Genomic DNA, 25,075 nt, shown 5'->3' with positions numbered 1-25,075 from the left:
TACTGGGGAAGAGCAGAGGGAATTTCCAAGTAGCGCCAGAAAGAGTGAAGCGGCTGGGCCAAAGCTGAAAGGACACTCAGCTGTGGATGTATCTGGTGGTGAAAAGAAAGTCCGATGCTGTAAAGAACAATATTGTTTAGGAACCTGGAATGTCAGATCAATGAATCAAGGTAAGCTGGAGGTGGTCAAACATGAGATGGCAGGATTGAACATCGACATCTTGGGAATCAGTGAACTAAAATGGACAGGCATGGGTGAATTTAATTCAGGTGACCATCAGATCTACTATTGTGGGCAAGAATCCCTTAGAAGAAATGGAGTAGCACTGCTAGTCAACAAAAGGGTGGGAAAAGCAGTACTGGGGTACAATCTTAAAAACGATAGAATGATCTCAGTACGAATCCAAGGCAAACCATTCAACATCACAGTAATTCAAGTCTATGCCCCAACCACTGATGCCGAAGAAGCTGAGGCTGATGGGTTCTATGAAGACCTACAACACCTTCTAGAACTAACACCAAAAAAAAACGTCCTCTTCATCATAGGGGATTGGAATGCTAAAGTAGGAAGTCAAGAAATCACTGGGATAACAGGCAGGCATGGCCTGGGTGTACAAAATGAAGCAGGACAAAAGCTAATAGAGTTTTGCCAAGAGAACACGTTGATCATAGCAAACACTCCTTTCCTACAGCACAAGAGACGACTCTACACATGGACATCACCAGATGGTCAATATCGAAATCAGATTGATTATGTCCTTTGCAGCCAAAGATGGAGAAGCTCTATACAGTCAGTCAAAGCAAGACCTGGAGCTAACTGTGGCTCAGAGCATGAGCTTCTTGTTGCAAAATTTTGGCTTAAATTGAAGAACATAGGGAAAACCACTAAACCATTCAGGTATGACCTAAATCATATCCCTGATGAATATACAGTGGAGGTGAGGAATAGATTTCAGGGATTAGACCTGATAGACAGAGTGCCTGAGGAACTATGGACGGAGGTCCGTAACACTGTTCAGGAGGCAGCAACTCAATCCATCCCAAAGAAAAAGAAATGCAAGAAAGCCAAGTGGCTGTCTGATGAGGCTTTACAAGTAGCTGAGGAAAGAAGGGAAGCAAAAAGCAAGGGGGAAAGGGGAAGATATATCCAACTGAATGCAGAGTTCCAGAGAATAGCAAGGAGAGACAAGAAGGCCTTCTTAAATGAACAATGCAAAGAAATCGAGGAAAACAACAGAATGGGAAAGACTAGAGATCTCAAGAAAATCGGAGATCTCAAGGGAATGTTTTGTGCAAAGATGGGCATGATAAAGGACAAAGAAGGCAGGGACCTAACAGAAGCAGATGAGATTAAGAAGAGGTGGAAAGAATACACAGAAGAACTATACAGAAAAGATGTGAATGTCCCTGATAGCCATGATAGTGCGGTCACTGAACGTGAGCCGGACATCCTCGAGAGTGAAGTCAAGTGGGCCTTAGGAAGCATTACTAACAACAAAGCTAGTGGAGATGAGTCTTCCAGCTGAGCTATTTAAAATCCTAAAAGATGATGCTGTTAAAGTGCTGCATTCAATATGCCAACAAATGTGGAACACTCAACAATGGCCACAAGACTGGAAAAGGTCAGTTTACATTCCAATTCCAAAGAAGGGCAACGCAGAGGCAGAGGAACTAGAGATCAAATCGCCAACATTCGCTGGATCATGGAGAAAGCAAGAGAATTCCAGAAAAACGTCTATTTCTGCTTCATTGACTATGCTAAAGCCTTTGATTGTGTGGATCACAACAAAATGTGGCAAATTCTTAAAGTGATGGGAGTACCAGACCACCTTACCTGTCTCCTGAGAAACCTGTACGAGGGTCAAGAAGCAACAGTAAGAACCAGACATGGAACAACTGAGTGGTTCAAAATTGGGAAAGGAGTACGACAAGGCTGCATATTGTCACCCTGCTTATTTAACTTACATGCAGAGTACATCATGAGAAATGCCGGGTTGGATGAATCAGAGGTCGGAATTAAGATTGCTGGGAGAATTATCAACAACCTCCAATATGCAGAGGATACCACCCTAATGGCAGAAAGCGAAGAGGATCTAAAGAGCCTCTTGTTGAGGGTGAAAGAGGAGAGTTCAAAAGCTGGTTTGAAACTCAACATTAAAAAAATGAAGATCATGGCATCTGGCCCTATCATGGCATATAGAAGGGGAAGAAATGGAAGCAGTGACAGATTTTACTTTCTTGGGCTCCAAGATCACCACAGACGGTAACTGTAGCCATGAAATTAAAAGATGCTTGCTCCTTGGGAGGAAAGCTATGGCAAACCTAGACAGCATAGTAAGAAGCAGAGACATCACCTTGCCGACAAAGGTCCGTCTAATCAAAGCTATGGTTTTCCCAGTAGTAATGTATGGCTGTGAGAGCTGGACTATAAGGAAGGCTGAGCGCCGAAGAATTGATGCTTTCGAACTGTGGTGCTGGAGAAGACTCTTACGAGTGCCCTGGACTGCAAGGAGGTCAAATCAGTCTATCCTAAAGGAAATCAACCCTGAGTGCTCATTGGAAGGACAGATACTGAAGCTGAAGCTCAAATATTTCGGCCACCTAATGCGAAGAGAAAACTCTCTGGAAAAGACCCTGATGCTGGGAAAGATTGAAGGCAAAAGGAGAAGGGGACGGCAGAGGATGAGACGGCTAGATAGCATCACCGATGCAATGAATATGAACTTGAGCACGCTCCGGGAGAGAGCGCAGGACAGGAAGGCCTGGAGTGCTATGGTCCATGGGGTCACGAAGAGTCGGACATGACTGAACGACTGAACAACAACAATAAAGCAGCTTCCTATGTTCCTATGTCACATCTCAGCATAGGACTCTTCAGTGTCCTTCCTCGTGATCTCCTTCTCTTGGGCCAGAATGCAAAGTGGGGCTTGCTAAGCATAAATATGCAGATTTACCTTCATAGCATGTACTACAGCTTCAGGTTTCTGGCTTATGGAAACATATCCCACTGTAGGAGAAGCAGCAAGTTCAGGAGTTATGCGCACAGGACCCTGTAAAAAAACAACAACAACAGAGAAAGAAAACACTTGTAAGGAGATAGATAGGATATGTCGTCCCTGTTTTGGATGCTTCCATGCTGGCGACTCATAGCTCTACTCCAGCCTTCCCCAACTAGATGTGTTGGACTACAACTCCCAGCATCCCCCAGCCAACACATCTGGAGGGCACCAGGTTTGGGAAGGCTGCTCTACCCAATCAATGCTCTTCCACTAAAAGCTACATATGGGATTACAACTGACTTTCCACACTTTGGGGATGAGGTGGGGAGGTAGCGCCTTTTTTGGTGCACATGTACATCCCTCCGTGAGGGACCCAACCCCAACGAAAGCTGATGTGGGACTTGTTTTCTTTTTTTTTTTAAAAGAGCTTTTACTAACTACTTGTATAGTGATTGGAGTGTTAGGTTTCAGTTGTCAGAAGACCATCTCGGCAGTTTCAGCTGTGAAATTCAACAAGTGGTCTTTGATAAGGCAATCTTCCTTGGCATAATTTTCCTTACCCTCACAGTGTGGTATAGAAATGAGAGCAGGAGGAATCCAGTGGTGCCAGCAAAGCTCACCACTCCCTCCCCCCTTCAAAAAACTTTTTTTTTAAAAAAAATAAAACACTGAAAAATGTTAGTGCACCGGGTTCTCCTTCCTGATCCTGAAGCTGCTGCTCATCAGCTGTTCATAGAATCATAGAAAAGTAGGGTTGGAAGGGGCCTACAAGGCCATCGAGTCCAACCCCCTGCTCAATGCAGGAATCCAAGTCAAAGCATCCCTGACAGGTGGCTGTCCAGCCTCGTCTTGAATGCCTCCAGTGTGGGAGAGCCCACTACCTCCCTAGGGAATTGGTTCCATTGTCGTATTGCTCTAACAGTCAGGAAGTCTTTCCTGATGTTCAGTCAGAATCTGGCTTCCTGTAACTTGAGCCCATTATTCCATGTCCTGCATTCTGGGATGATCGAGAAGAGATCCTGGCCTTCCTCTCTATGACAACCTTCCCAGTACTTGAAGAGCGCTATCATATCTTCCCTCAGTCTTCTCTTCTCAAGGCTAAACATGCCCGGTTCTTTCAGTCTCTCTTCATAGGGCTTTGTTTCCAGTCCCCTGATCATCTTTGTTGCCCTCTTCCAGCAAAGGAGAGCAAAGGGGAAAGATCTGTGTTGGCAGAAGAAGCAACTCTTTCCATTTCTCCCTTCCTCCTAGCCTCTAGCCTCACTATTTCTTTCCCTGACACATGGCAGAGCCTCCCCCAAAGCAGCCATTCTGGGACTAGCCACATCTAAGGATGTCAGAGGAATCTGGTTAGGGGATGGAGCTCACCAAACTTTCGTCAGCTTGGCCCCCTGGACTCAGTACCATCTTCCACCAGCTGGCCCAATTTGGTGCATGATGAGTCAGGCCAGCTGGTGGGATTTCCATAAATCATTTTTTTCCATTAAAAAAAATTTCCGCACATTATGGCTGAAAATTGTGCAAGTTTGCATAATTTGCACTAATTAGTCGTATTGTTGTTCAGTCGTTAAGTCGTGTCCGACTCTTCGTGACCCTATGGACCGTAGCACGCCAGGCCTTCCTGTCCTCCACTCTCTCCCGGGGCGTGCTCAAGTTCATATTACAGTCATAATTAGTGCAAATTATGCAAATGTGCACAATATGCAGCCGAAATGTGCACCAATTATGCAAATGTGCACAATTTGCAGCTATAATTTGCACAAATCTGTATTTTTGCAACTTACAGCTGAGAGCAAAAAAAAAATGTTAACAGTTCCCAGAACTTGGGGAAACCGCTGGCTCAGCTTGCAAAAGCAAGCCGAGTTGGGCATGCCATGGAAGTACAGCGAGCCCCAAAAGAGCTGGATTTCCCAGTGACAGGCATTCCTAACCACATCCTCCATGGTAACTATTTTGTGGTAGTGCCCACAGCTTTTTCTCAAATTCCCAAATGTGTCCATGGGTCCAAAACCCCTGGGGACCCCTGGGTTAGAATGTCAGAGAAGGATTGGTTCAGATCCATGGTTCAGATCCATGCTCAGCCATTAAAAGTGGGTGACCTTGGGCCAGTCAATCACCATCTCTTAGCCTAGCCTACTTCATAGGGCTGTTGTGATTAATTAAAAAAAAAAGTGGGGAAGAAGCATACATATCACTGGGCATGGAAATCTAACATTAAAAAAGACACCGAAGGCAGAAGCAAATCAATATGGCACAAGATGTGCATTTAATTTGACTTATTCCATTGTGGATAACAGGGCAGATCAGATTCATATCCTTTCCCAGTCCAGACAATGGCTGTGCAGGAGCCGACTAAAGGCCAAACAACACTTGCATACACACACATTTAACAGTAGATATTGAGCCTTTTTAAACAGGAAATGCCACTTCTGAAGAGAATAATTGGGAGTAGGGCAGAAGTGGGGAGGAGAACACATAATCCTTTCCTGCCCCCTTTTCCCAACCCCAAATTGCTTTTCTCCTCCAAAAGCTTCCCTGCTGCTTCTCTGATTCCCAAAGCCTCCTGAGGTGGCTTCTCCCATTTAAAAAGGGCCAGATTACCCATAAGTGCATTTATATATAACATGTAGCTTGGTCCTCGATCGAATGAAACATTTGTCTAAGCATTACCAAAGGAGTTTTTCAACCCTAGAAACCAATTTAACCTTTGAAAGTGCTCATAGCCCCATAACTTTACTAGGAAGCTACAGATTCACTGACATGGGATGGGGGAGTTGGGGAGAGGATAGTTGGCACCCCATTATTGGCTGCCTGGCAACATTCTTCAAAGAGCACCAAGTACCCTTCTAGGAAGGATGTGAACCCAAAGGTAAGCAGATATACACATTGGCGGCTAGGGAGGGCTCGTTTCCAAAATGTTCAATCTAGGTCTCTGGCGTTTGGCATCCTACTGGAAGGACAAAATGCTGCTTTCATACCAAGGAACTTGAGTAGCCAACCAGTCCAATGTGCACTTTTGATATCGGCAATCCTTTTTAAGGTATCTCCTGAACATGGTGAGATACAATGCCCTCATTCAGTAAGATGCCCCCTTCCTGCCTCTATGATTTGTATTTTTGCATTGTGCCATTCAGAGAAACCAACAATGGATTCATTGAAAAACTCAGTATTTTGCCTTCTCGTTCTTTGGCAAAACAAAGAGGGATTATCCTGTTGGGCTTTAAAGGTAAATCCAGATGAAAGAGTGGTATGTGTCATTGCAAGTAATTAACATGCTGGTTATACAGTGCAGAGGACATCACTGGCCTGTTTTGATACCAAAATCATCATCATCATCATCATTGTCATCTTTATCTTAGAACTGCAGAGTTACAGATACGATAAGGATGGAAAGAGTTGTAATTTTAAAGATATTGCTGCTCTGCATTTATCCCTCATGCTTCTTGTTCAAGTTTACTTTTCAGCTCAACATTAACTGCAGATCGGATAATGGCCCATTCAGATGCAATGGGAAACTGTAGTTTCCCACTACATAAACAAGGTGTGGCAAGCCTTTGGCTCCTTTCTCCTTCTCATTTTCAGCCATGAGGAGATCTGAAGCTTCCACTTTGAAACAAACCAGTTTCCTCTTATATCTGAAATCAAGGAACTGTGGTTTGTTTAAACTATGGTTAGTAGAGAACAAGACAGGATCAAACCATAGTTTCAGACCCTGGCTTGTTCTAAAATCATTGTTTAAACAAACCAAAGTTCTCTGAGTTCAGATATAATGAGGAACTGTGACTTGTTAAAATCAGAAGCTTCTGATCTTTTCCACAAAAAAGAAGTCAGGGGAAGCATGCATACCCAGGGCTCACTGTGGCTTATTTCATGTAGCATATAATTATACTATGATAATGAAGGTATGCTATCCTATGCCTCACATCATCTTAGTAGTCTCACACTACTACTTAACAGTAGTACTAGTCTCTTACTACTACTTGTCTGCCTAGAACTGTCAATCTTGAATCATGGTCTGTGGACCACTGGTCGTCCATAGTGTGCTTTTAAGCTGTCAGTGAGACCATGACAAGAACAATAGAAAAATACTGAAAGCCTTTTCCATAGCAAACAGCAATGAACACCCCGATTAAATATTCTTGTGTGAACTGGATGGACAGCAGTGTTTTGACAGAGAAATGTCTCTGTGACACTACTTAGCGATGCTTCCTCTTGCCAACCAGAAGGTGCTTCAAAGTGCAAAGGAACTAGGTTGTAATTTAGAACCTTTTCATGAAGCCTCTCAACGTAGGAAGAAAATACTGGCCTAGATCACTGATGGATGTGTGCGGCATTACACAATAAGAGGAGGAAATACATATTTTAGCTGCACTTCAGAGTTGTTATTTAATGAATTAAGGACACAATCCTATGAAAACAGTTGGCAGCTTCTGAACTCAGAGGCTGCCGAGTATCCAATGCAGGGCGGCTGGAGCACGGAGGCAATCTTTGCCTACACTCCCCCGCTTCCCTGCATGTCTGCTAGAAGGGTGATTTGTCCTATCTAGCAGTGGCACTTTGGAGGGGGAGAGAAGGAGGCTGCAGCTGCCATAGGAAATGTCATATGGCTGCAACCCCAGTCCCCTCCCCTGCCCTGGGAATGCCCTTTTTCCTGTCTCTGCACTCCATTTCCGAGCATGGAGATGTACCCAGAATTGCACTGGCTGTGAGGGGGATGATAGCATGGTTTCTGGGCTCTAAGGTTGGAGCCCTGTTTCCAACCTTGGAGCCAGAAACTGAACAATCCCGTATCCCCCTAGATGCTGTATAAGGGCCACAGGATTGCTCTCTTAACCACATGTTATGAAATAGGCAGGAGCATTTACTTAATTTAGGAATTAGGCCAAATTTAGGAATTAGGTCAAAGGTAACACCTTGGTCATAGCTGAAGCTATATTTTGCTTATTTCACAAATTGGGCATGGCTTATATAAGCTCTACTTAAAAAGGCACTTTATGATAGCTTGTAGTGATACCGGACCACCAAACAAAGAATACAGGTATTCCTTGCAAGACTGGCACTCCCCCCCCCCCCAAATTATGAGAACCAACTTTACTCTCCTAGGCCTTGTGCAGACATAACAATAGAGATCTTCTAACCAACTATGGTTAGGAGATCAGAACCAGCCCATGGGAATATTGGATCCTTCTCAGTACGAGAGGAACTGCAGGTTCAGACATTTGGTGTATGTGCTTGGCTGTGGAGCCAATGAAGCGAAGCCACGATCTGCGGGATTATGACTGGATGCCTCTAAGTCAGAATTCCCCCCTAAGTGTAAGAATACTGGATCCTTCTCCTCCATCCTCACCTATGCAAATACCCTTCCCTGGTTGGCATGTTAACTACGGGATAATGTTATGTCTGTGCCAGCACTAACCATGATCAATGCTAACAAAGGTAATTTTTTCAACTAATGGATAGAAGCTGGTTTGTAAACCATAAAGTTAATCCTGGTTACCAATAGCCCTTGTTAGTGCTGGTTAACAGATTGCTAGCATTTAGTCTTTGCCAAGACAGATAGGTAGAGGCTCTGAAATTGCTGAAAATTGTGCATTTTTCTTCCTCCATTGCCATTACATGTCAGCACTTCTCTCTTACAGAATTATTTAAAATTAGTTACAAGGTAGATCAGATTAATACAGCATTAAAGAACAGAGCAGTGTAAAAACTGAGCTCTCTCTTTTACACTTAAGGCTATCTGAAGAATAGGAAAACACTGATGAACAATATTTCCTTAATTTCTCATGGGACTTTGAGAGGAAGCTGCTCTTAACGCTGAATAGAATATCTAACATATTTATTTATTTTCCTCATTTCATTACTCCACAATATCCATTCACTTTCTTGCTTCAGACTTGCTATTTGTAAAACCACCATTCATTGTATTGGTAGTCCTCCAAATATATTAATTAGTTTCAAAAGAAGAGCAAAACCTTTCCTAATGGGTATGCTTGAGGAGATGTACTTGTGGTCTCAGAGGGATCCAGAACACGCACGCACAACCTGCCAAGTGCAGCTTGTTTCAGTGGAGCTCATGTGCAGCTTGCATACTTCTTTCCATGCAGTTTTTAATGCATGCAAGAAGCAAACAGAGTTGTAGAGGTGACACCAGTGTGTGAAAACCACAATTCCGAAATAATTTTAATATCTAAAAAGAAGGCATCAGTGAGCAATATCCAAGTCAACACAAGCGCTAATGTAAATTACATGACTCTAGCATAATGGATGCCTAGCGCAATGCCAATAGATTTAGCTGGTGCGATGGGATTCCCTGGAAAACCTGTTGCAGCTACCAGCTAGCCTGTTGTAGCGATTTCTTACGCTAGTGCAATGCAATGTACATTACTGCTCCTGTCGACCTGAATACTGGCTAACACATTCATACTGGGATTGTGCCAAAGTGAGTATTAATCATGAAGGTTGGTGACATTTTTGTGACTGATTTAATTCGTGGTGTGATACAAAACATGCATGAAGCTACATAAAGTCTGGATGGGAAAATGAGTGTTTACAAATCACTCTTCAGCAGATCCCAAGCAAGGGAGCGGGAAGGGTAAGCCTTACTGGGACCTGGAGATCCAGGGCATCTGGCCTAGGCTGCAACTCCATTACCATGAGGAAAAAAACTAAAGCTAAGATTGTGTTGGATCTCTTAAACGTTTATGAATTGCAAGGAGGTTCTTCCAGTTTTGGTTTGTGTACAATTCTTCCAAGTCTATTGGGCATTATCCAACTGTGTCCTTCCATTAGCGCATATGATGTCGCACTAGTGGAAACTAGGTTCCTAACTACCTGCAAAAGGAGAATCCAACTAAAGTTACATTTGTACAAGCGCAGTTGCACAAGCGGTTCTGCAGTCCGCTTGTGCAACCAATTGTACAACTGCTTGCACACAAATTTTGTGCAACCAGTTGTGCACAATGGGCAACCAGTTGTGCAACTGAAATATTCAGAAAAGCTCTGTTTGTGCTATTTGAAATTGTGAAAGGACACTGTTGGATACCACCCATTATGCCTAAGTATTTCTATGATCCACTATGTAAGTACTTAAGAACATAAGAAGAGCCAGGCTGGATCAAACCAAGGGTCCATCTAGTCCAGCATTCCATTCACACAGTGGCCAACCAGTTGTCGACCAGGAAACTTTTGAGTGCAAAAGCACCCTCCTGCCCATGTTCCCCAGCAACTGGAATACATAGGCATACTGCATCTGATACTGGAGTTAACACATAACCATCAGGACTAGCAGCCATTGATAGCCTTCTCCTCCAGAGATTGATCTAGCCCCTTTTAAAGCCATCCAAATTGGTGGCCATCACTACATGTTGTGGTAGCAAATTCCATAGTTTAACTATGTGCTGTGTGAAGAAGTCCGTCCTTTTATCTGTCCTGAGTCTCCCACCAATCAGCTTCATGGGATGACTCTGGGTTCTGGTATTTTGAGAGGTAGAAAAATGTCTCCCTATCCACTTTCTCCAAACCATGCATAATTTTGTACACCGATATCGTGTCTCCCCTCACCCTCCTTTTTTCCGAGCTAAACAGTCCCAGCTATTGTAACCTTCCCTCATAGGGAATGCCCCTTGGTCATTTTAGTTGCCCTTTTCTGCCCTTTTTCCAGCTCTACAATATCTTTTTTTAAGGTGTGTATCTCCTGCTTCTTCCTCTGGAAAGCCACACAGCTCCTTAAAACTCATGCACAGTGGGTGTATTTTTTACACTGAAAGCATAGGGGAGCATAGCTCAGTGGCCAAGCATGCAGAGGACCCCAGGTTCATTTCTTGGTGTTTCCAACTAAAACAGAGGTTGTGGAACCTGAGGCCCATGGGATCGCATTTCAGAGGTTCCCAGAGAGCCACACCCCCTAAGGCTGAGTTATTGGTAGTAAGGTGTTTAAACTAAAATATGCTGGTATTTTGGATCTGCCCCTTTTGCCTTTGGCCCTGCCCACCACTGGACTGTGGCCGCTGAGTTGTTATTTATTCGGTCAGTCGCTTCCGACTCTTCGTGACTTCATGGACCAGCCCACGCCAGAGTTTCCTGTCGGCCGTTGCCACCCCCAGCTCCCACAAGGTCGGGTCCGTCACCTCCAGAACACCTCCAAAACTGAATTTGGCCCCAGGGCTAATAGAGGTACAAGAACCCTGAACTAAAATGATATTTGGTAACAGGACTGGAAAAGGCCCAAGGCCTAGGAGAGCCAGTGGTAGTCAGAGCAGTCAATACAGGGCTACTGAGACCAAAGGGAGAAGGGCAGTATATTAAATCAATAAATAGTATAGATATAAGAACATAAGAGCCCTGCTGGATCAGACCAAGGGTCCATCTAGTCCAGCATTCTGTTCACGTGGTGGCCAACCAGCTGTCGACCAGGAACCTACAAGAAGGACACAAACACAACAGCACCCTTTCGCCCATGTTCCCCAGCAACTGGTGTACATAGGCTCACTGCCTCTGGTACTGGAGATAGCACATAGTCATCAAGACTAGTAGCCATTGATAGGCTTTTCCTCCAGGAATTTGTCCAACCCTCTTTTAAAGCCATCCAAATTGGTGGCCATCACTACAGGTAGCTTTATTAAGGGAAGATCACAATACATCTTATAGGTGAAACCATATCGGGAACCCAAGTCAACATCATCATCATCACCCCCACCACCACCACCATCACCACCACCACCCGTGATATGGTGTGAAATCTAAGCAGTGAGAATTTACAACAGTTCCACATCTGATTAGAAATCTGTGGAAGTGTGAGTGTGGGAAAATTCTGACACTGGACAGAAAAATATAGACAACTGGCTCACGGGTGGTTACATTCACACCACTGTGAGTTATTCCATGATAAATGACTATCTGAATTCACCTGGCACGTGGCCATCCATTTTCAAGGTCACATGGGAAACCTGGGACAAAAAACTAAGAACAATCCAAATATTTAAGTCTCTGAGCTACTTATCCAGCAATAAAAGTGGTTAATACAGATGTACATCTATCTCCTTTTTTTATGCTTTCAGAAGCCAAAATATTAAAAACCACTCAACATGAATCAAAACCTTCAAAAAATATCCAAGCATTCAGCACAAAGTGCCACTTAATTTTGATCTTTCCCCCTTGTCCTTCCTTGCTACCTTCTTTCCCCTTCTCTGAAGTGCATTAGTTACTATGGAAACAAACACTGGTATATGCAGCGCTTAGCTGCATCCACCAGTGCCATATAAAAAGTCAGTTTAGCTCAGGGGTGGGGCAAAAAGTAGATCTTGATGTATTGGTAGATCGCTGTGTGATTCACAGTAAATTGGCAAGGATTTTTTACACACAATTTTTTAACAATAGCAGCAACAAAATGACTCCTCTGCGTCCATCCATCCCCATATTACTGAAATGAAGAAAGCTTGGGGTATTTTTGTGTGGAAGGATTCTGAGCTCCATTCAGTTTTGGTATTTTGATACTGAGTGTGGGCTGTTTTGAACTGTGGGTTAGTATGTTGTCTGAATCCGGGACATTTTCTACAGGGTGGGTTATCATGTTGTCTGAACGTAGTCAGGGTGGCTTGTTAACCATGCAGTGTGGTTTGTTAACCACCCTGAACAACCCAACAATAAATCGTAAGTTCTCAAGGTGGCTTGTTGAGAAAAATAAGCCACACTGCATGGTTAATCTCCTCAGGGATATTCTAGACCTCTTTATGAGTATTAACACTTTATTCTCTTAACTGGAAAGTCTGTAGTCCATTTTACTTATGGGGAAATGTGGGCAAACGTCCAATAAGAAGTAAAACTGGATTCAGCTCTCCAGTGTTCTGGTCAATGAGTGCACAAGGCACTGGTATGGTGAACACTTAAAAAATTAATTAAAATGTTATAATATTTATTAAACACCTTTAATTTACATGTATTAGGCTACCTGTACTTGAATCTGTGCTGTTTCAATTTGCTTTACAATGCCACCCTCTCCGTTAAGCCCCCACCATAACATTTCCAAGTACTGGGATAATGCAACTCCTAAAGGTACATATGCAAAAAATATACATTTACATCACTTATTCAGTCTGAATTAAGCTGCATTTAGAGGATATTGGCTTCTTGGATATTGGATTTGCAGAATCTGAATTCTTGGGCAACAGAGCACAGGAATGGAAAGTATCACAGTAGGGGGAAAGGATCTCTGGCTGTGGAATGTATGTACGCATCAAACTGGTTATCCCTTGGGGTTTGGGGTCACAATCATTTTATTTTGCAGGACCTTTGAACATGTCTATCTAGTCGTAGTTCTGCTTTGAGGGTCTTGTCATTCTCTCTTCATGCTGCTATTCCATTGTTTTTATTTTCGTTGTGATTTTAGAGTAATATAATTCAAACCACATGGTTATGAGCTGCTTCAGGGCTGAGGTCAAGGGTAGGCACGGTGGGGCACCTGCCAGGACCAACAACAAAAATGGGGTGGCACCAGAAACAGGAATAAAACAGGAACTTCAGACGAAAAACGAGAATCATAGAATCATAGAATAGTAGGGTTGGAAGGGGCCTACAAGAGAATTATTTGTAGGTCCATAACCAACAGGGGCCAGACCATTGGCAAGAGCCCCCCCTGGAGTTGCTCTTCTTTTTCATCATGTAACCTGCTTGTTCATCTGCCTCACGCTCTGGGGCAGACAATGGTGGAGGTGAGAAGGAGAAGCGCAGCCTACTTGCTCTCTGGCTCTCTGCTTCTCAAGCATGCAAGTGGTAGCAGTGATATGAAAGAGGATGAGGAGCAATAGCAGCTGGTGACAATGGTGGCGAGAAGGCGGACTCGCTGAGGGAGGGGGCCCATTGAGGGTGTCTTGGCAAGGGCTCTGAAAACCTGGAGCCAGCACTGAGCTGCTTTAAGGGCCCTCTTGAATGCAGAAATATACAAATAAATACATCAAATGCTCCAGCCCTTCAAAGACAAAATCATTGCAAAAAGTGCTGGGAACTAGATTTGGCTAAAGAAAAAGCGGCATTCATAGGGATAGTTCCAACTTTTCACATTCATGCCTGACTTACACATCACTTCAGTGGGGCAGGGGGGGGGGGAGAGAGAGAGAGAAACAACTCCAACCTCAATATCTCCTTAACTTAAATTGCAGGATGATTCATTCAGAAATGTGAAGAGAAATCACAGCCTTCAGTTTCAACATGCTGTCATCGCCACTTGGTGAGAAGCATTTTGGTGAGAACATGCTAAAAAAAATCTCTTCTCCCCCACCCCCACTTTCAGGTTGAGAGAGAGGGAGAGAGCTTTACTGTCTTTGGGGAAAAAAATATTGCCCATCTGGAGAAGGCACTGAACTGTGAATGGCAACAGATACACAAAAGCCACAGCACAAAGCAAGAAATCTTCCTTCCTCAGAATTCCCCATAAGCATTTAAGGCATGAAAATGAAGGAAAGTGAAAAACCTTCCTGTATCAATTAAGCTTCCTGCTCAACTATAGCTATTTCTCAATATTTGGAAATAAAGAGGAGAGTCCAGCAGAAGAGACTTGGGTCACAATAAAGCTGCCTCCATAATTCCATGGAAACGACTGTGCCCATAATAAAACCCAGCCCTCTGTCATGATTAAGGGACACTGTTTTCTCTGGGCACCTTTATATGGGGGGGCGGGGTGGGGAAATTAATGAAGGGGCCCATATGGCTACAGCTCAGTGTCCCAGCAGGCGGTGGTCTCCTCCTCCCAGCCCAGCTGTCTCCCTTTAGCAGGAAGGCTCTCAAGACACATGTGCAAAGCAAGGTGAGAAATGCAAAGATTTTAAAGATCCTGGCTGGGAACACGCCAACATTTCTCCTGTTCCATTTGTAAGGGGCGGAGTCAGATGCACACGTATACTCAGACAGAGTCTGGGACAAGTTATTTATTTGTTTGCAGTATTTTTATGCTGCTCCTCAGCCAAAAAGGTTCCCAGTACATATAATCAATAAAACAAGACAGCCCTTGCCCGCGGGTTTACAATCTAAAAAGACACAACACACAAGGAAAAAGGAATGGGGAGGGAAGAGAGGAAGAATTATTTTAGCAGGGCTGGTGGAATGGCTTGCTTCCCCCTCTCATCTCCTTCAGCTCAGCCTGCTGGAATGGCTGCTGGTGGTGACAGTTGAGGGAGGAGGAGCCTTCATGAGGGAGGCCTTCATCAGGGCTGGCGGAGTGGCCCTGCTCTCCCTCCCTTCTCCCTCAGCTCCCCTGCTGGAATGGCTGCTGGTGGTGACAGGTGAGGAGCCTTCATGAGGCAGGTCTTCAGCAGGGCTGGGATGGCCACCAGTAAACTTCTCAACCCCAAACAGGGCCGGCTATATTATCAGGCAAGGTGAGGTAGATTTTGGGATACCCATTATAGGGCAGCAAGCGAGGGAATGATTTGGGTGTGTTAATTTATTTTTTTTATCATCAATAAAGGAGTGCCATTTGGATTTTCTGGCTGAGGCACCAAAATGTCTTGGCTTGTCTCTGTCTCCAAGCTTGCCGCTCAGGAAATGAGATAAGAAGTTGCTTTAAGGGTGGTGTGTGTGGCCATCTTTGCATATCACTGCGCTCCTCCACAATTTGAATGAACACCTATATGGCCAGGGGGGATGGATGGTAGATTCCACATATGCACACATGCCTGCTGCACACACATTCCATGGCACACCTGCAACATACCTCCATGAGCACGCTTGTACACGTGTAGACACCTCTTCATGGGGTGAGGTTTGCAGGATTCTTGATCATGTGGAAATGTGCACATGCACACAGGAACATTGCAGATGTGTGAGGAGTGTGCATGTGGCAGAGGGTTCATTCAACACGCAGAGGAGGGCATGAAATGCTAAGAGGGCTTGTGTGTGTGTTTGTGTAAGGGAGGTTGTGTATACATTTGTGTAAGAGGCGGTGTAGTATACTTTGGATGTGGGAATCCTGGGCTGAAATCCCTGCTGAACCATGAAGCTTGCTGAGTGGCCTTGGGCAAGTGATATTTGTCAGTTTAATTTACCTCACAAGGTTGTGGGAGTAACCCGTATGCATGCTGCCTTGAGCACCCTGAAGAAAGAGCAGCATATTATTTCTTTAAAAGATTTTTTTGAAAACCCTTTAAAATGTATCCTCTGTACTGTATTGCCTGGGTTTCAAAACCCTGTCGGCGCTACAGTATGAAACATCCACATCACACAACGGGGACAAGCCTTATATCGAAAGCTTGTACTGAGGCAGCTGCAAACACTCTAGGCGCTGTGGTAGCCTTCTCCAACTGGGCACCCTCGAGGCGTGTTGGACTACAACTCCCATCATCCCCAGCCATGGCTGCCCCGAGGATCTGGAACTGTCTTCCCAGGGAGGCGAGAGTGGCACCCTCCTTGATAGGTTTTCGCAGGCCTGTAAAAACTTTTTTGTTCCGGCAGGCCTCTGCGGATAGCTACTCTGGACCTGCGACAATATGATGGATGGATACTATATTTCTTGTTGTTTTTCAACATTTTGATATTTTGTACAATTTTAATATTATTGACGATTTAATTATATTTTTAACTTTTGTATACTTCTATTTATAGATTTTAATTGTACAAGTTTTAATGTTGCAAAGCCACCTTGTGTCCCAGTATTGGGGAAAAGGTGGGATGTAAATATAATAACAACAACAACAACTATGGTATAGCCTCTTTTGTGTCACTTGGCAATCCCCCCAGTGTAGATCCATCTCTCCTCTGATGGCCCTTAAACTCATCACTACTTACGAATAGTGAAATCTTCAAGACGTGCATCATCAAACATTAAGATATTTCCAATTATATTTAATTTTAGCATAGACACATAATGCAAACCACCATATGGCTTGGTTGACTATGGGAAAAGAAAAATAATGTTCTTTGAGTACATGATTCTTAAAATTGTTAATCCACCTCTCAATATGCACTGGGGAGTGATAAGAAAGGACTACACCTTACTACAATTAATTTCCTCAACTGAGGGGGATCAGGAACCCAAATGTAGCAGGTGAAATGGCAGCCACTTCATTGTGGTACAAGGAAGTACGGGGAAATAAATTTTGTTCTTTGACTTGTCCAGGTCTACTCTGAGTGCTTGCAAGGTTTCATCTGGGCGCTATGATCACGAGGTCTAGAAACATGGAATGAAAATGAAGATTCTCAAGAGGACAGCATATTCTTTGGCTGAGTCCAAATTCTGTCTTGTGCAATGGGCACATGTAATACACATACACCCAGTGGAGGCTGGTGGCTCTGATGTCAGTGGGAGCTATCTTGGATAGCTCCTTTAGCGTTCTGACTGGTTCTGACCGAAACCCAGAGAGGATTCAGTGCTGCACTGACATCGGAGCCACCAGCCTCAACTGCATACACCCACACAAACATACAGAGAAACACACACACAAATGGAGAGCATAAGTATTTCTCCACCTGGCAAAGGATGATAAGACATTAATCTTACCACAGGATTTTTCTATTTTAAACTGTATTTGTCCTGTCTGTCATTATGATCAACACCATTCTTCACTACTTTCTAAACAGTTTTAAATCTGGTTTTATAATCCTACTGTATCCAGGAGTATGCCAAATTATGAATTTGTCAGTATTCTGCCCAGCCAGCCTGCCTGCCAGCCTGCCTGTCCATTTACCAGCACAGCAGTTGATCCAAAGTGATTGTGGCATTTCATTATTGGTCACCCACCATTGAGAGGGACTGCAGGCATCCAATTTAAAACAAAACAAACTCCTCTCCTCTCATGTTTAAATAGCTGTGCTGTCCTAGATCACCCTGGGATGAATTTACAAAAGTAAAGAAGTGAAATACCCTGCCACAAGGCACAACCTGGGGAACACAAATTCTTGCAGGGAGGAGAAAGAAGGTCAGGGGAGGAACAATATGGATTCTGTTTGAATGAAAAATGCTTTCCTTCTATTGCACTGAATTCCTCCAAAAATCTAAGACTAAAAATGAAAAGAAAGGAGCCCATCTTCCTCCAATTGAGAACGACTTTATTCCGGATGCTAATCTCTTTTATCAGTTATTTAATTTGCCTCCCTTTAAATGTACCCAGCAGACAGCCACGTAAATACTCAGGTCTATGAATTAACCATTTGGTTTTCCAGAAGTCAAGTCAAGCCAAGCCAAGCCAAGCCCCCATCTGCCTCCACAGCTCAAACACCAACCTGTTAAACACAACATATCTTCAGGGCCTGGGCAATTTCCAGTGAAATCAAAAGGTAGAAAAGGGGCTTATACACCTTCTTTGATTAATAAGGAAGGAAAGAAAAACCTTCCTTTAAAAAGAACACACAGAGAAACAAGTGCACACTTAACTGCTTCATTGCCTTGTGGATGTGATTTCATGAGGATTTTCAGAAATTAAGATAGATTTATACACACACAGCCCCACTCCATATAAGACGTGATACTACTAGATGTTAATTTTTAACGAATGGTTCTGGGTCTCATCACCAACTAGAAGCCACATTCTCTGACTCAGAGGCCCTGGACCTGATGTGCCAGAGCTCCCTCTGTTGCTTCAGAGGCCAGGACTAGAAGCAATTTGTGGAAATTGCAAGGGCATAGATTTGACTAAACATTAAGAAAAACTTCCTAATGGTAAGACCTGTTTGATAGTGGAACAATCTGCCTTGGGAAGTGGTGGGATCTCTTGCTGGAAGCATTTAAGAAGAGGCATTTATGCTCTAGTTGCATCCTGCATTGCAAATTCTGTGTTGAGCACTGGGGATGGACTGGATGACCTCCAAGGTCCCTTCCAACTCTATGATACTGTGGTTATTTTAGTGAAGAGGAAAATTTACTCTATACAAGTTCAGATGGCTATTATTTCACATTATCTAGGCCTGAGCTGCTAGCATTCAAAGCATTTTCTGGAGATTAGCCTCAGTGAAACTGGGTAGACATAAAATCCTACTTTGCAGCAGCCTCCCCTTTTCACCACATTTCAAACCAAATGTCCAGTGCTTTGGGTTATGTTTTTAGACGTGATATGCTTTATGGTAGGTCGTAAAGCAGATGGATGGGGAGAGAGAGAGACAGACAGACAGAGGACTTCGCACCTCACACAACGGACATTCCATAATACGCCTTACAGCACAATCCTATGCATTTTTAGTCAGAAGGAAGTCCTGCTGTATTAAGTGAGATTATTTACTCCTGCGTATAATTAAAGCCTTAGTTTGGAAAATTTTGACTGGACAATCTCCACTAGGCACAATTCACAAGTGTTGCGTTTGAAGATTGTATAATAACTGAAGGATAAGATATAACTAATAGCTCTCTTTAGGAACCCATAATGGTTGTGATCAGTTGATTTTTATGCGCAATCAGCAATTTAGAAGTAGTGTTCAGCTGAAAGCTGCTTCTGTCTCTACCAATAATCCTGTTTCCCTTTCCTCCTCTTCTATTGTTTCTGCTTTAAAAGGGCTGATTTAGACTTCACTCTTTGTTCAATGGCTCATGGTGGGATCAGCCTCTCAGGAGCATCAACCCCCCTTCTGCTATGCTCTTTATTCATTTTTGCCTCCCTTTTCTGCAGAGAGGTACTGTTATTCGTTAGTCACCTGCTGCTACTGGGCACTGATGATCTCTGCAGCAGGTGAGCTAAATCACCAACATTAGGAGCTCCTCTCAAAGCCAGCGAAAACTGAACACAGGTATGCAAAATTACAGTCTGTTTCACCAGGCTGTGTACGCAAACACAAAAGCGAATCACATTCTGTACAGGGACAGCCCAAGATGTTTTTTACCTGAGGCGCAAAACTGACACGACTCTCCTTTTCTTGCAGTGAGAGTAAAATAATAAATTGAATAACTGAATAACTGCCAGTTCAATATATTTTAATGCAGAGGTGGACACCCAACCCCAACAGCACTTCCAGCTGCACATTCCTAGGAAAAACCGAAAGTGGTGAGCAAAGTTTCTTTCAAGAAGGATTGACCATCCTGACCGATCCCACTGCAGAATCCCTAATAGGCATCCCTAATAGGATTTATTGATTGATTGGCATCCAAAGAACATCAAATTTAGCTCCGCAATTGCTAGATAATTATTGTGTTCTTTCTTCAGTAGCTTATAGCAATGATTCTCACTGTGTCAGAGTAACATTAATGGGCCAGTTGCCAAGGGAGAGAAAAGTTCCTCCATGGCCCTTCTGCTTTATGCATTGACTGAGCAAGTAAGCAGTGCTAATGCAAGAAGTGGACAAAACCTAAAGATATTTGGATCAGGCATTTAGATCACGCAGTTTAAAGCAATGGCTTTCAAACAATATTTTGGGAATGTATTTAGCGCCGATTATTTATCAAAATAGTACCATGGAAACCTGTCAACTGGAGAATCCTATTCAAATACAGAAATTCCATTTTTAATATATTTTCAGAATTGGTTTTCAATCCACCTCACCTACTTACAAATAGAAATGAAAAATATGTGCACAACTCCACACTGTAATGAATGGTTTTGTGTTAAGTACACCTCACTTGTCTACAAGTCTTGAATACACCTACCTCCTACTTTCCTGATGGCTTGAGGAGCTCATATTTATGGTAATGCTTTCAGTTTGGTTTTTCATTTCTGCAAGAAATATTAACACCCCCCCAATACTTTTTAAAGACTGATTATTCCCCCTCTCCATGAATTTTATTATCTCTTATGATTTTAAAAAGCCTGTCAGAATGGCTTCCTTAAAAGACTATATCACACTAGTTTTGCTGCAACTGCAAGGGAGATATGACCTTTTATGAGACCGTGAGCCCAAGTGCATCTCAATTATTTCATTAAATTACCTGTTCTCTTCTTATGTATCCAGTCACTGAAAGGCAACCTGAAAGACACTTGAGCAAGGAAGTACCACACAGCCTTACCAGGGTATTTTGTTACCTTGTCAAAGGACGAGACAGGCTCTAGGCTGCTATTGGGGCAGGATACTTTCAAACAAAACAGAGTACTTTTCTGAGTGGATTAAAGAAACAGCGCACCCTGGCAAAGAAGAAGGATGGGATCACTAAAGGCTAGTGTAGAATTCTCTTGCGTAGCCACAAAATATACGCCAAAGTCTACCATATATGTTTTGTTTTTATTCATTGTTTTATTTTTTGTATTTTATGTTTTTAATGTACTGCAATCTTCCCAGAGAACTTTGGTGACCGGGTGGTTCAACAGTTATTTATAATATAAATAATAATACATAAAGATGCTTTAGTCACACTCAGGGACAATTTGCACACTCATCAGAAACTTTGTAAAGATTTTTCTGAATGGCGCCACTTCGATGTGCCATTCAGGAAAATCACGTGGTGAATGGGTTTGCATATTTGAATGTTCATCAACAGTCAGGAGCCACCAGGGCTAAAATTGGGGATCTTTGTGTGTTTCCAGATGAGGCTTTTATCATGCCATTGCCCTGCCTCATTCATGGACTTTTAAAGGGATCCAGATGATGACGTCTTCTCACTGCTTCTTCCGCCTTTTTTCATACTATGGAAAATCCACCAAGGAAAAAATGATGTCATGGCTGCACAATACCTTCTGAGTTAGGAGCTCTCGGTTTGAAAGCACCCTTTGGCTCTTCATGCAGCTGCCCTGTGTGGTGAGCTACCAGCACTGCAGTTTGGGGCCTTCTTGTGGCAGTGAAGTACTGTCCGGCCCCACCCACCTTGGCTGGCCATTGCACACTCCTAAACAGGAAGGACTAGAAGTGGTTTCCTGTTTGGCCTGTAGCTTTGTCTAGGTAACAATGGGCTTGCTGGTTCTGGTGTGTTCCTGTGTGCATACTGTGGTTTTGCCCATGGTACAACACTTGGCTCCCTGCTGATAGCTGCCTATGGCTCAGCCCTGACACGTGCAAAAAAGAACAACCGCTCCCTGCATACGGAAAAACAGCATGTCAGGGGGAACAATTCAGCATAATCTCCGTGATATGGTAGTGTTCTATATGCAGTGTTCTATGCCCCTAGAGCATCCTTCCCCCAACAGTGCACCCTCCAGAGGTGTTGGACCACAACTGCCATCATTCCTATGCTGTCTGGGAATAATGGGAGTTGCAGTCCAACACATCTGGAGGGTGCAAAGTTGGGGAAGGCTGCCCTAGAGGAGCATTCAAATACTTTGCTTTGCAATCCATAAAACATTTTCCAAAGAATGAGGGGAAGCCAGCTGTAGCTCCTGGATTTCTAATACCTGGCATGTTATATGTTTGTTGATAAAGATGATGTTTTGGCAATTCAGCATCCAGTGTGAATGAAATGTTCTTAGCTTTTCATCTGGGCCAGCTGCTTCTTCCAAGCTAAATATAGGCAATAGAGAGCATTCAAAATATGCCAAGTGGTTCTTGTAAATGTTCAACTTGCGCACAGAAAGAAATCTTGGGTACTGGGAGAAGTGTATGGAATACAAGAAATACCTGGAATGTTAGGTTCAGTGAAAAATATTTGAAGAGATGTTAAGGATTAAGAAATATTGGTCTCCTGCTTAGATTCCAGAAGGAGAGAAAGCTTTTTTTTTATTTACTTGAACATCCATCTTGCATTCTGCAGTCATAGATATGTCTGTGGCTGCCTCAACAGCAGGGATGGGGAACACTTTTGGGGTGAGGGGGTCCCCAAATGATGCCATCCCCCACCTAGGCCTTCACAAGCCAGATGACATCAGGGGGCACGGGAGAAGCCGCTGATCCCAGTTAAGATGAAGTGTGTATATAGATATGGTTCATGAACTGGGCTTTGTTCGAGGGGATGCCTAGAACAGTTTGCCTCTGAAAACAAGTTGCTAGGGAACATGGGCAGGAGAGTGCTATTACTTGTGGACTTCCCACAGGCATCTGGTTGACTACTGTGAGAACAGCATGCTGGACTAGATAGGCTTTTGGTCTGATCCACCATGTTCTTATGTTCTTAACAGGGGACATAATTGTTGGGCATGTGTTATGTTACAGAAGCTTTGCAAATTGATGCAAGCTGGTATTATGAAAATTATGGAAAACAAGTTAAATTTTGACCCTTCAGCAATGCTCTTGGGCTATATTAACGATGAGACTATAAAATACTTCTAAAATTAATTAATATTTGAGTGATAGCTGAAAAAATGGGAACCTATCAAAACATCTACAGAAGGGAACTGGGTTAAAAAATGGGATTTCTTAATAATGAATGAATTAATGCAGAAAATTAGGATTTGACAAGGGAGGCAAAAACTCAATTGTTTTATGGAAGACTGGTGGCCTGTAATCATGTATTTGGAAACTGAACCTGTGAACTGTGAGAAGCCAAATAAGTACCTTGATTTGTTAACCATGGGTTGTTTGTGAGCCCATAGGAGTGACATTCCTGGGTTGTTAATTGAAAGTAGAAGTAGTGAGCGGGTGGGAGGCAATGCACTCACTTACTCCCCTGCCAATTTATGGGTTAAACAACCCAGGAATTAGCCATGATTTACAAACCACATCAGTGAGTTCTGTCCAATGATGGCATTATGTGACTGGAAGGGCTCTTTCCATTCGCAGAGGAGTCTTTTATCTAGCAGGGGCCTCTGCTAACGGAAGAGTAGGGGGGGCAATTTTCATTGATTCTCCATAAAGCCCTCGACACCACCTTTTCCATGCTGTTCTGGAGGACCTTCCAACACTCTGGAGCAATTTTCAGGAGGCACAGGGGGTTACAGGAACAACTAGCAAAAATTACCTTCTTCCTCTTCTGTTAACCCAGGCCTCCACTATAGCAAAGGTCCTTCTACAAACAGAAGGGCCAAGTTGGATTCAGCCTTATCTGATTGAATCCAAAAGATTCAAAAGATCTTTAGGCTCTTTAGGCTTACAGAAGGGTGTTCACTTCACATGCTTTTCAGGAGCCAAGGTAAGGAACAAACAGCACCAAAGCTGCATAAAGGGTAAACTGAGTATCGGCTCTCAGTAGGGATGTACGGACTATGTAAAATCCGCTCCGTCTGTGTTTCGCAGATTGTCAGGCACCTTTCGTTCTGTCATCTGCACACAGACGATTGCAAATTTTTTTTCGCCATACAGAAAAATACTTACATAAGTATTTACGCAAGTATTTACATAATTTACCTCAGTATGTAACATTTAATGTATTCTCCCCCATTCCATTCAACGTTTCCTCAGCAGAAACTTACGTAGTTTTCTACGGATTTATATGCGTAAATTTCGGGAAAGTAAAAAAAATCATCTGAAAGTCCACGGACTCCGCAAGGCCTGAGGGGGGGCACTCCGCAGTAGATTCTGCAGGTCAGATTCTTAGAAATCCGAGCTCATTTTAGTCGGTCTCGAATTACTCCAGCATCCCTAGCTCTCAGTCACCTTCAACCTAGTCTTCTACTGGCTAGCCAAAGGCTGGATAACCATTTTTGGTGTGAGGGCTGGATTCCTCCCAGGACACCTCCCAAGTGCAACATGACAGCAGTGAGCAAGGCCATCCCCCCTCCCACAAACACATTATTCTTACGCACACATAGCATTCTTACACCCCAGCTTTCACACACAAACATACAGAGAGACACAACCCATTCATGCACACACATAACTCACATTCATACACACACACACACACCATTCATACAGATGCCTCTCTGTGTACGGAGAAAGGGCTCTCTCTTTTCTTGTGTACAGAAAAGCATAGAAACAATCTGGTGATGGAGGAAGAAACCTGGTATCTTTCTCCATGGCCAGATCACTCCATTTTCAGACCTGTGCACAGAGAAAAGGGCAGCCCCTTTCTCTGTGAACAGAGAGGCATGCAAGCAGTCTTGCACAGAAAAAGGAGCTGAGTCTTTGTCCATACATAGAGAGAAAATGGAGAACCCAGGTGAGGAGGTCTCGTGGACCAAATTCGGCTTGCAGGCTGGTGATTCCCCATCCCTGGGTTAGACTGTCCTGCATATATTCCTGGACCAGGTCACTCTACTATGAACATTCTGGCCCCATTTTGGGTCTCAAACTGCTCCAGAATGGCACAAAAGTGTTGTCCTTGTCTCCTTGTTCTTGTATGCCTAACCAGCGTTCTTGCTCTCTGTACAG

General features: G+C 43.5%; 1 protein-coding gene across 4 annotated transcripts in view; it reads right to left on the bottom strand.

The window, feature by feature from the left end:
* The window catches only part of CCDC85C (coiled-coil domain containing 85C), a 264,264-nt gene that overhangs the window by 26,551 nt on the left and 212,638 nt on the right, over positions 1 to 25,075 (bottom strand). For all 4 annotated transcript variants that reach the window (XM_084839276.1, XM_084839267.1, XM_084839285.1 and 1 more), the window contains one exon: positions 2,954 to 3,049. In XM_084839276.1, coding sequence (XP_084695402.1) covers positions 2,954 to 3,049 — 96 coding nt within the window. The remainder of the gene's footprint in view (positions 1 to 2,953; positions 3,050 to 25,075) is intronic.

Source organism: Heloderma suspectum, chromosome 1 (assembly GCF_057233095.1).
Source record: "Heloderma suspectum isolate Gila_16-S chromosome 1, 16-S_ref, whole genome shotgun sequence".
Classification (NCBI taxonomy): domain Eukaryota; kingdom Metazoa; phylum Chordata; class Lepidosauria; order Squamata; family Helodermatidae; genus Heloderma; species Heloderma suspectum.
Note: the sequence above shows the minus strand (reverse complement) of the source record. Positions and strands in the feature narration are given on the sequence as shown.